Here is a 12,136-nt window from a genome sequence, read left to right as displayed (position 1 = left end):
TTAAGGTAGATCCTAACTTAAAAAATTATCAACCTTCTTTTACTGAAAAAAGAATTAGAGTTAGGTTGAATTGTCTTAAAACTGTGCAGGTTAGTAACTAGGGAGGCAGAGAGCATGGCTTCTCCAGGATGAGAAGGGCACTTCTCTCTGGTCCCCTAGTAAGCAGACATCTTTGGGAGCCGTCTTTCAAGGCCCAGACTTCTAGCTGCTTCTGTGTCCCTTAGCTGCCTGGTCTCACTGAGGTGGAGGCAACTCAATTCTATAAGGCAAATACTTGTCCTCCCCAGCAGCTGCCAGTTACAACTTCTCTCTGCTCTGGCCAGCATTCTGCCTTTCTAGCAACAGATCTTTCTGCAGAGTAAATATTACTGACTTTTGCGCCTCGCTGTATCTTGGACTGAACATGGAACACTGGGGTTCTATGAGCAGGGTGTCATGAAGCTTGGCATGCACTCAACATCAGTACCGGCTTCTCTTGCTTCTCTGCTCTTCTTACTGGAATGTGCACGTTAGATTCTTGTTGCCTCAGAGTGAAGTCTCCAGAAATAAATCTCTCTGCAGCTACATGTCAAAGGTGATCGTCTGCATAAGATGCCATCAGTCATTCTGGGTTGTAGACAAGAAGCACTGTGTTTTAGGTGTTCTTTTTGGTGTCCTCTCTGTTGTCCCCAGTAACAGTAGGGGTTTTATCTTAACAGGGTGAGGCATCATGGTGTATCTGTGTGCTACAAAGATCTTAGCACGCACGAGCTTAGAGAGACCCAGATCCCCACCTTAGAGCTCTGTGCTGTTAGGTCACTCTTTTAACTTATCTGAGTTCTCAACATCAGGTAGTCAGGCTTCGCTTCCCTGGGTTCTGTCATTGCAGGATTCGCTTAGTAGGGAACAATAGCCCAGCCTTGCCTGGAACTGAAGCTTACGGCGTACAGAGTGCCTGTGCAGTGCGCCTCCCTGGGGCTCCTGATAAGCTGGTGCGTTAGGTGGGGCCGACAGCTTCTGTCAGGTAAGGGACTATGAAGTTAGGCCTAGCCCAGAGTTAGTTACCTGTCTAGGAAATAGTGGAGCTGAAATTTGAGCCCAGGAGCTAGGTAAGATTGGGGTGAGGGCAAGAGGCTGATCAGCCTACAACCAGGACCCCGAGTGAGAAAGCCTCAAGGGGAGATTCTCCAAAGAAAGCTTGAGCTGCTGTTGCAAAGACTAGGGAGTATGCTGAATAAACAAAACACCAGGTGTTTCCCTGCACTTTGACCGAAAGATTTGTCTCTTAGGCACAAATTCTTCAGGCCTAATGGTGACTTCCTTTTCAGATTCCAGTAATTGGGATTTTTTTAGTCTACCTAACTGTGCTCACTGGTCTGTAACCAGTATTGCCTCTGGAGCAGTACTCATTACCTAATTCTTCCATCAGCGAGAGTCGTGTCCTTACCAGCTCTGTGGGTGTCCCACGCAGCTTCTCAGGTTTGTGTCGTGGCAGGGTGTGCTGTGTGTCACTCAACAATGAAATAAGGTTACTTTCTGGTCAGAAGCTAACAGGCCCTGCTACAGCTTGGATGGGTCCTCCTGTGAAAAAGGCCCCACAAAGGCCCTGTTGTGCATTATTAGCTTCTCAGGTGAGTGTTGGGAGGTTTCCCAAGCCTGGCTTACATTTCGGCTTATTTCCACTTTGTTTAGATGCTTCTCCAGTTTGAGTCTTTCTTGCCTCCTGGGGAGGCACAGAAGATTGTTAGGTGGATAGAGAAGCTATTCCGTTCTTACTCTTTGCACAGGCCTTTCTTTGTGAATTCTGTTCTGGAGAACATTCTAATTATGGTGTGACTGAGAACAGCCATGTCCACGTTCTTGGCATGATACTCTTCGGCCTTCCTGGGGGGCTTTGTCTTCTGTTCTGAAAGATGATTCCACCTTTTTCTCATCCTGCCTGCCTGTGGCCTCGTGTCTTTGCTCCCCACAGCGTTCTGACTTTCAGATGCATCTGTTTCTTTCCTGACTTGCCAGGGAGTGATTGGCGTTCTTAGGGATATCCTCAGCTTGGGTCTGCCAGGTTTAACAGATGCCCGATTCCTCTGCTGGCATCTCTGCACTTTTTGCCAAAGACCATTCCATTAAAGTGACTGGACCAGGGAGAGACTGGAGATTATTGGCTGTTGGCTCCTGTGTTCTCCTTCTCTACTTCAAGTGTTGTCTTCTTTTGGTGTAGAGCTGAGGGCCTTCCTTGCACAAGCCGCAGCTGTCTTGGGACTCGTGTCACTGGAGCCCATGGGAGGGCTGTCTCGCAGCAGGAGCTTCTGCTGTCCAGGTGGTCAAAGCCTGAGCCCCAGACCTGAGAAGAGACCGACTGCTCAGCCAGCCTCTTGTACTCCCTTCTAGCGCTTAGAATATGCTCTGGGATTGGTGAGCTGCACACCGGTGGTGGAGTTTATGTACTGCCCTCCACGTGCACACAGTATTCACGCACCGAGCAGGATGCACTGGCAGGTACACCAGGGAAACCAGCAAAACCAAAAGATGGAGGAAAAAACAACCACCCATGACCCCTAACTTGAAGGAACAGGTCCAGGAACTAAACAAGACAAGGATGCTTTTATTCCATTAGGTGATGTTGGTCTGTGAAGCCAGAGCCGTCCCAGCCTCCTCCCCGTATCTCATTAAAGCCAGTCCGTGTTGCCAGTTGTGCCTCATATTTCCCTCCTCTGGGAATTTGAACATAATACCATTTCCCCTTCAATAAGGGAAACATCTATGAGGGTCATTTGAATGATTAGCCTAATGTGCAGGAAGGCTGCCTGTGGAATTAAGTTAAGCACATTTGGACTGAGCAGCTGTGTCTGTCAGGCCACTTAAAGGTAACTGGGTGCTTTTATACCCTTAACAGAAGCTGAGGGTTCAGGAGGGATCATTGGCTTTTGATACTGTCTTAAATGGAAGCTTATTTTTTAAATTTGACAAGGATTTCCAAGAGCTTTCTTTTTTTTTTTTTTTTTTTTTTTTTTTTTTTTTAAATTTTTTTTTTCAACGTTTTTTATTTATTTTTGGGACAGAGAGAGACATAGCATGAACGGGGGAGGGGCAGAGAGAGAGGGAGACACAGAATCGGAAACAGGCTCCAGGCTCCGAGCCATCAGCCCAGAGCCTGACGTGGGGCTCGAACTCACGGACCGCGAGATCGTGACCTGGCTGAAGTCGGATGCTTAACCGACTGCGCCACCCAGGCGCCCCTCCAAGAGCTTTCTTTACAGAGAACATATGTGGGGTGTGTTTTTAACCCCAACTCAAAACATTGCCAGGGCTTTGTTCTTGTGGCAGCGGGGAATGTGGTGACCCAGGAAAATGGTTCAGGCGGAAATTGGTCAGGCTGGCCGGTCACTCTCCCGTGAGGGAAACTGCAAGGGTTGTGAGAACTCGGCGTCACTTGTGCCTGGGTCACAATAAGGAGTCCAGAAGCTCCTGGGCGGTGGGGGCTGGGCCCACCTCGCCCTTCCTTCCAGCTCCCTACCTAATGTCGGGATGTGGGAGGTCCGTGGCTGAGCTCACCCACGGGATGATGGATGCTGATGTCTGCTCTGACCCACACTGCCTCCTGACACCTCCTTAGGCAAGTGGATTCCCACCAGGACCAGTGTCCACGACGAGACTCAGTGTGTGGCTGGAGGAGTTAGAGCTGGAAGCAGAATGGTTAAAGCAGTGTTAACACAAGTATGAATTTGTCAAGCCAATCACAATTTCACGTTAGAAACAGCTGTTCAGCGTTTTGGAACTTAGATTCTTTTGTGTTTGAAATTGCCTCAGGAACAAATCGAGCTGCTGCATGAAGTAGAACGACTAAAAAGCGCAGCACATGAGAACATCAGTTTATGTCCATAATTCATATTTTCTCTCTTTCTTGCTAGATCTATCTTCAGCGAAGAGGAAATTTGCTGATTCCTTAAATGAATTTAAATTCCAGTGCATAGGAGATGCAGAAACAGATGATGAAATGTGTATAGGTAAGTCTGAACCATGTGTGTAAGAAAGGTCACGGTTTACCATAACTGTCTATGTCCTTGCTGAGCCTTTTTCCCGTGAGAGGAAGTGTCTAAGTGTCATGAATCAAGAAGCCCATACCAACAGTGGTGAGGACAGAGTGAAGTGAGGGTCGGAGGTCAAGGGGCCTGTTCATCCCAAGTGGCGAACTAGGCCCCTTGTGCAGGGGAAAAATCATGCATGGGTGCACTGGAGTTGGCATCTCAGGCAGAGTGGTCAAGGTGTGTTGGCAAGATGTCTGTGGACGAGAGGAGATCTGTTCTGGGACCACCCTCCCCCATGCACCGCTCTGGCTGAGAAGAGGGCCGGGGTGTTGTGGGGCGCGGGGCAGGGGGGCAGACCTGAGCTTGGGACTGATCTGTAGTTGCTGCCTGCTCCTGGGCTGAGGGTGGTGGGGCTTGCTGACGCTGGCTCCCACAACACAGTTCCTTCTGGCCACCTTCTGTTGTTTCTGTTGAGGTGCCACGTGCTGTGGCGAGCAAAGCTAAACTCCTCTCTCCGCCCAGTTCTTAAAGGCCTGATCCTTCTGTTTTCATGGCACATGGACTGACCCACACCCTCCCATCCCTCCATCTCCTCTCCCATTCCTTAACCAGAGGCTGAGGGTGGGGTTACTGTTGATTACCATGCTGTGTGCAGATGATTTGCAATGTCACGATGTCTGTCTGTGGCAGGGCCTAGTCACTGTACTTGACTCTTCTTACATTGGGCGTCTTGGTTAGTTCCATGGAGTGAGCAAGGATTGAGAGAGTTAAACTGAAGAAAGTTGTCAAATGCTTATTGAATCCCCTGTTGTCACGCAGAGTGCCACGATCTGGGCATGAGCAAAGGCAGTTGGGACGATAGACTAGAGCAGTGAAAATGCATCATTGTAGTAACTGCTGAATACATGGGTACTTTTCCCAAGACTCCACCTTTGTCCTGAATATCCTCAGGGCTGTTGCACCTAGTGCCTGTTGCCTTTGGGAATAATTCTGGTGAAGGAGACTCTCTGCATCTGACCACCACGTTGCACACTGCATTGTATTAATAAGTGGCCTGAAGTCTCAGGAGGAGGAATCCAGGGAGAAACCGGAGATGTGGCTTCCACTGTGAGCTACACTGGTGTAGTTCGGGTGCCAGAGGAAAGGTTGGTTTCTGACGCAGCCCCACAACCAAGGTTGAAGGGGTCACATCCTGGGCAGGAAATCCTTCAACTCCTAAGCGGAACTCTGCCCCTTCCAGCCGAGAGTCTGGGAGCCAGCCAGCATCTCATCAGTCCTGGGTAGTGTCAGGAACAGGCAGGTTTTTGAAGGATATCCTTTCCTAGCTAGAGTGCCAGGTGAAATTAACCTGCGTTCAGGGGTCATCCTGGATGGTTAATGATGAAAAGATAAGGGGAGAGCCTTGGGAAGCAATTGACTTTAGGATTCTGCATGTGCCAAGGGATTTCATTCCATAACATACTAACTGTACCTGGAAAGGCTCCCAAAGGCCCATTTGTCTATGTCCCTCTCATGGCACTTTCTCTTTTCCAGCAAGGTCTTTGCAGGAGTTTGCCACTGTCCTCAGGAATCTTGAAGATGAACGGATACGGATGGTAAGTATGGCCAGGCTGCTCTTTGTCCAGTGTGGTCATGTCAGCCTTTCATACATGTCAAGGGATTACTGTGGACAACTTAGGACCACGTTGTTGAACTCCCAAAGATTGACTATAAGGTGTACCTGTAAGGTATGACTTACGGGTGGATCTTTTGAATTATTTAACTTTGGGAGGCCTTCCATTCCCACGGGCAGGGTGGGAACGAAGGTGTCACACTCTGCCCCCCTCCACACCCCCCCATTCTCATCTTATTAAATGTATCCAAGAGCTCCTGAAGGGCAGGGGTCACTCCTTCACTTCTTATTCTGAAACACCTAACCCAGTGTCTGCCCTATAGTATGCACTGAGTAAATGGGCACTAACTAAATGATAGCAATCACAAGAGGTTCTACAAAGGGGGCACTGTGCAAACTGAAGAATCAAATGCTGATCTCTAGGTTCTTAAGAGATACCTTCTGTATTCTAAATTATTCTGATGAGGTTTGGCATCAATAGATAACAGATAACACATCCGTGAAAAGTTCTTTTGCATCCTCTCTGTATCAGTAAGATATCAAGAATGAAGCCTGAACCGAAATCCCCCTGCTGGCCTCATGGCAGTTGGTCCCTAGGGGGACTTGGCCCTAAGCGGTGGTGCTCCAGAGGCCCAGGGAAGAGTCTGTCAGCGAACTTTTTCCCTCTCTTCCCATGCTAAAACTGATCATTTGAGACTAAGTGTGTCTTCATCTGCTTAGACTGCCAGAACAAAATATAGGCTGGGTGGTTTTTACAGCAAATACTCATTTCTCATAGTTGTGGAGACTGGGTAGTCAAAGATCAAGGAGCCAACTGATTTGGTTCCTGGTGAGGACCTTTTACCTGGCTGGCCCGTGGCCACCTTCTTGCCATATCCTCAAATACCAGAGAGTGGCTCTTACATCTTTTCTTACGAGGCCACTAATCCCATTGTGAGGACTCCACTTTTATGACCTAATTACTTCCAAAGGCTCCATTTCCAGATACTGTCATCCTGGGAGTTTTAAATGATAAACTGCGGCATATCATATTTTTACGACTTTATTCAAAGAAAAATTGGTTCAAACAGGGCAGCACCAAACTGGATATGTTTAGGGACCCTCCACTGGCAGGAAGTATAAGGGAAAGACTTTTATAGCGAACAAATGGAAGTAGCAAGTTAATTATTTGATTGGCCATAGCTTAAGCTTTTGTCTTACTTGGGAATGCCTAATTGGGCTTCCATTTCTTAGCCTTGAGAGATTTACGCCCTTGGGGTTTGGTTTGCTTATGTAGGCTGTTAAAACATTAGAGCCACCTACTCTAATGGCCTCTTTGTTTATCTTTGTTTAATTAATTTCACGGAGGTCAGGGCTTCGCCATATAAATTTTGAGGAGATATTATTCAGTTCATAGCCTTGACCAAGACATTGTGTATGCACGCATTTTTAATTTTAACCTGCATGATGACTCTGTGAGGTGGTATCTGTTATCATCCCATTGTCTAGATGAAGATACTGAGGTTTCGAATGGTTAATTAACATGCCCAAGGTCACGTAGTTAAAAAGCGTCACAGTTTGGATTCAAACGCAAATTTGTGTTACACTGAAGAATGTGGGAATTTCTTTGAAACTCCCCACAGAGCGGAAGTTCTCACCTTCTGCCCTGGACAGAGAGACATTGTTGACTTTGATGGCCCATTTTTCGGTGTTTGCATCAGAATCAGGAGGCTGGTAGCTGCAGCACGGTTGGTGGTGGGTGGAGGCAGGGGAAAGCTTGTGTGTTTGTGCACGTGCTACTGCCTGAGAAAGGGAAGTGATTCTTTTGAGTCTGATTCTTGGCCGAGTCAGTATTTGTGGGTGGGGGGTGTGGTGAGCAGATCTCGATGAATACCCTGCAGATTGCCATGGCCCGTGGTAAGGGAACAATCACTGGATTATACTCTTCAGCTTGCCTCTGCAATTTTATTATTAATGTCTGTGAATTGAGTTTTCTGCCATGTGCATCCGAGTATCTGGCCATCTCAAGCCCCTTCCCTACCTCCTTATCCTGGGACAGCCTCATCAGTTCAGCTCAGCTTCCCAAAGCCGCACCTCTCTGCAAAGACTTCTCTGACTCTCTGGGATATTTGGCCATCCTTTGTATTTTCGTAGTATCTGGTTCATGTATCTGATTCTCCACTGTGTCTGATAATCACTGCATGTGTCTGTCCCATAGTAAATGTGAGTTCTTGAAGAGCATAGAGTGGGCTTCTGTGTCATCAGTATCAGTGCAGTGCTTAGACCGGAGTGGAAATAACACAGTCATAGAATCTTAGACCCAGAAAAACCTTATTTCTCACTATCTGTAGTCTTTCGTTGGCCAGATGGGAACACTGAGGTCTTGTGAAGTCCGATAGCAAGCAGTAGAAGGAATGGGGCAAGGTCTTGGGCGTCCTGTTTCCCAGGTGTAGTTCGTGCTTTCGTGTGGGGGGGGGGGGAGGGGGGTGCTTCTCCTTAAGGCTAGATTCTCAGCTGTGGATGCCCATTGGAACAACTCGGGGAGTTTAAAACGTACTGATGCCTGGGACAGAGTACAGAGATTCTGATTTCATTGGTTTGAGATACAGCCTGGACGTTGGGATTTTTGTTGTTGTTAAGTTTACTTTTTCTTGAAAAAATATAACACTGTCAAGTGTATGCTAACTTGTGCTCTTGGCTCAAGTGTATGCTAACTTGGCTCAGCACACCACTGTGTGCTTGATTTGTGGAAGATTTAAGTGAGGGAGCCCATTAAGCAACATCAAATAATAATAAAAAGCAAACAAGTTAAACATTGCGACCCTCATGTTAAAATGCTCTCTTCTGAGGTAAGTGCTCTCAAAATTGAGAAAAAGGCAAATGGCAGTAAATTTGGAGACCTGCCACCTTTTATCCCTCACATTGCTTACTTAATTCTTGGCTGTGTCCATCTATGGCTTCTGGCATTTACTCTGTTGGTTTCATTGTGATGGATGCACATGTGATTTAGGAAAATAATCCTTTGTTGGGACAAGATTCCTGAAATAATTAGTTGAGCGACGAGTAAGCAGTGAATGACTTAAAAGGAAAGATTGTAAAATATTTTGCTGCCTTCGAACAGACCATGGAATCTTCGAGCTGGAACAATCCAGCCTACTCATTTTGCACATTAGGAAATGAGAGCCCAGAGAGGTTAAATGCTTCGCCTGTGGTCACACAGTTGGCAGCCAGTCAAGAAATCATTCATTGATTTAGTCAATGAAAAATATTTGAGTGCTCCTTTGTTTCAGCACCTTTCTGTGTTTGGAGAAGAATGGCGGGCAAGTGAGCATTTGCAAGATGGTGTGTGTGTGTGTGTGTGTGTGTGTGTGTGTGTGTGTGTGTGTGTATTGGTAAATTAGAAAACTTTAGCTGGCTTATGTCTTCTGAAGAAAATGCGTGGTGAGGTAGTGAGAAGTGTGCTTTGGAATATGCTGGTGATCAGGAAAGGCCTCCCTAAAGAGGTGAACTTCAGGCCAAAACCTGAATTAGAATAAGAAATAAGTTGTCCACAAGAGCATTCAGGGATCCAGTGTCTGAGGAAATGGCTAACTGCCAAAACTTGGAAGTGGAACAAGTTTTGTTGCATTTGAGGTGCCTTGGGGTGATGGTATTGTTGCGTGCAGGACCTGATGGGTTGAGTGCTTGGGGTGAAGGTGAGAGGCAGCCGTGGCCTGGAGGCACAGATGTCCTGATCCTAGTCCAGTACTGGTAGGAATACACAAAGTCTGGCTTAGAAGGTGTTCATGCCATTGCATGTCCACAGGTGTTTCTTGTTTTTAACCTAGACTCAATGTTGATCTGTCCAAAATATATCTACTTAAATGTAACTTGGTCAATTGGCCTTTACAAGAAGTCACTTAAGGCTGAAATTTAGATCCTGCCCTGTTACCAGCTCCCCTCTGCCTTCACGTGGTTGCTTACCATTTTAGAGGTCCTCACTGTAAAGAGTGAGTCACACATGGGAAGAATTCCGTGTTTGGAGATGATGACTAGATTTTTATCTGACGTGCTTTCAGTTCACATATCGTGAACAGTCAACACCTGCACAGTGTTGCTTACTCAAATTTTAAAGTGAGACACGGAAGGAATTCTTAACTGATCATTGCTTTTGTGTTTACGTGTCCCCCCCAACTCCCCTGCTCTGTTTCTCTCCTCACCAGATTGAGAATGCCAGCGAGGTGCTCATCACTCCCTTGGAGAAGTTTCGAAAGGAGCAGATTGGGGCTGCCAAGGTGAGAATTACACAAACTTTGTTCTTGGATTTTAGGGCAGCCTTGTTTTTGGATTTTATAGCGGCTCATCTGTTATTCCCAAGTGTCTGAAGTAAGACTGAGTGTGGTCAAACCCCAGAGCAGTCATTCTAGCATTTTGTTACCTAATTGGTTTGTGCTAGTTCATAAATCATGCAAAGGTAGAAACCGTGCCTCCTTGTGTTAGTAGATACATTTGTGCTTGGACAACGTGGAAATGCACTTACTGTGGACACCCAGGACTCAGAGCCTAGACTGGGTTGCAGATGGGGCCCCGAAGTGGTGGGGAGGGACACAGCTCATTTTTGCTGTGTTTGAAAATGGGCCCTTTGTTGCTAGATCTTGACAATTTTCAAGAGAAAGTGAAAAGTCATAGTTTTCTTTGAAATTTCCTAGTTTAAAAAAGTACATCTTTTACATTGTGCAGGTCAAAAAGCAGGACTGCTTCAACTCCTAGGTCCCAATTTGTTAGCGCTGATGGCGAAGGACTGCAGCTAAAATTTGGCTGATTCTGTCAGTCCCTGAGAAGACTGTGAAGAGAATCTTGTTCATTTTTATTTTTTATTTATTATTATTGTTACTTTTTTTTTTAACGTTTATTCATTTTTGAGAGACAGAGAGAATATGAGTGGGGAAGGGGCAGAGTGAGAGGGAGACACAGAATCCAAAGCAGCCTCCGGCTTTGAGCTGTCAGCACAGAGCCCGACGCGGGGCCCAAACTCACGAATGGTGAGATCATGACCTGAGCATAAAGTCGGATGTTCAACCGACTGAGCCACCCAGGCACCCCTTGTTCATTTTTAAAAGGTAGATTCTCCAGGGTTCCCCTGCCCTGTGAGAAATCACCAGGAAATCCTAGCTAGTTTGACCTTCAGTAGAGTGTTAGAGGCCACCTGCAGGGAAAGTGTTTTCACTGGAATCAATGAAAGCAAAAAGATTTTTGACATTTTCTTCCTGTTTTTCTGCAACTGTGAATCCTTCAGCTGGCGCCACCTGCAGGGAGCTTTGGGCAACATCACTCACCTACTAGCATGCTTAGATTTGACTCAGTCGTGAAATGGCCTTGAGAAGTAGGTGCCTGTACGTGGGAGAAAGATGACTGAAATACAACAAAGTGGGATCTGTCTCCTCACCCCACCTCCCCACCTAAGCACATCTGCTTCTGAAAACAAATATGATGAGGGTCTGCAAAGAAAATGTGCCGTTCAGTCAGGGTTCTTCAGAGGGATGGTTGACTGTAGTTTGAAGGACAGATCATAGCAAAGATTTTTCTTCCAGTTCTAAGTCACTTTCTACTAGTTTTATGCTTTACATTTATGAAGATTAGAGCTCATGGGTTTTGTATCAGAGATTACGGAATATATAATTCAAAGGGAGTCTAATTCCACTAAGATTTTGAGTTTGCCATGCGTGTCCCTCCCGGGGTTCTCATGTGTGTAGGCCCAGGGACCTTCACTTTAGTGGCCTTGGGACCTGTGCTTCCTGTTCATGATAATAGATGGCGGTGGTTCTGGACGTTCTGAAGAGCTTTGAGACAGCAGCAGAGCAGACAGACCGATTTATCGAGTTCTCTTTCCAAGAATCTTTTCAGCCTTCTCACTCTGGCCTCTGCCCTCAGCCCTGCCTTCGGGGTTCCTGAAAGCCCAGAGTTGGCATAGAGGAGGAGCAGGATTCTGAGTGGACTACTCTTGGGTAATACCAGTGATCTTAATGATAGCAGCAGGTACTTTTCCAGAAGTGCGGTAGAGGTGGGGCTGTAGATCGTGAGAAATAGGAGAATAAAAGAATTCAAATAAAATCATAGCTCATCAAAACATGTTGCCTCTCACGTACTCTAATCTCTCCTTCTTGTTAAACGGTGTAATGCCTTTGGGGATGATTTCCCCTCCCTCTCCTTTGGTCATTTCTTTTTCTCATACACATACATTTATATCCTAGGATTGTGTACCTTTAAGAGAAAGCAAAGAAACAAACTCTTTACCAGGCAGTTTTGGGAGCAGACTGAAGAATACCTAAGAGCCAGCCAGGGCTCCTGAGCGGCCAAGTGGAAGTTTCTGAACTCTGCCTCTGTGGGGCTAAAATTACCCTTTCTCCCCATTCTGGTGCTGCTTCGGTTGCTGTAACAACCTGTTGGTACTTTCCAAGAAGCGGAATTTAGTGTTGGATGTGAAGGCTGCCAGGGAGGAGGACTCCTGGGCATTCTGCTGCAGAGGTAGCTGGCCTGCAGCAGGTCATGACCCTGAGCTTGG

The 12,136-nt window shown here is 46.6% G+C and overlaps 1 protein-coding gene across 5 annotated transcripts in view; it reads left to right on the top strand.

Moving 5' to 3' along the window:
* ARHGAP26 (Rho GTPase activating protein 26) overlaps positions 1 to 12,136 on the top strand; it is a 425,071-nt gene that overhangs the window by 100,283 nt on the left and 312,652 nt on the right. For all 5 annotated transcript variants that reach the window (XM_058733064.1, XM_058733057.1, XM_058733045.1 and 2 more), the window contains exons 2-4: positions 3,888 to 3,983; positions 5,538 to 5,599; positions 9,798 to 9,869. In XM_058733064.1, coding sequence (XP_058589047.1) covers positions 3,888 to 3,983; positions 5,538 to 5,599; positions 9,798 to 9,869 — 230 coding nt within the window. The remainder of the gene's footprint in view (positions 1 to 3,887; positions 3,984 to 5,537; positions 5,600 to 9,797; positions 9,870 to 12,136) is intronic.

This window comes from Neofelis nebulosa, chromosome 1 (genome assembly GCF_028018385.1).
Source record: "Neofelis nebulosa isolate mNeoNeb1 chromosome 1, mNeoNeb1.pri, whole genome shotgun sequence".
In the NCBI taxonomy this organism is placed as follows: domain Eukaryota; kingdom Metazoa; phylum Chordata; class Mammalia; order Carnivora; family Felidae; genus Neofelis; species Neofelis nebulosa.
The sequence above is the reverse complement of the archived record's forward strand: the minus strand, read 5'-3'. Positions and strand labels throughout refer to the sequence as shown.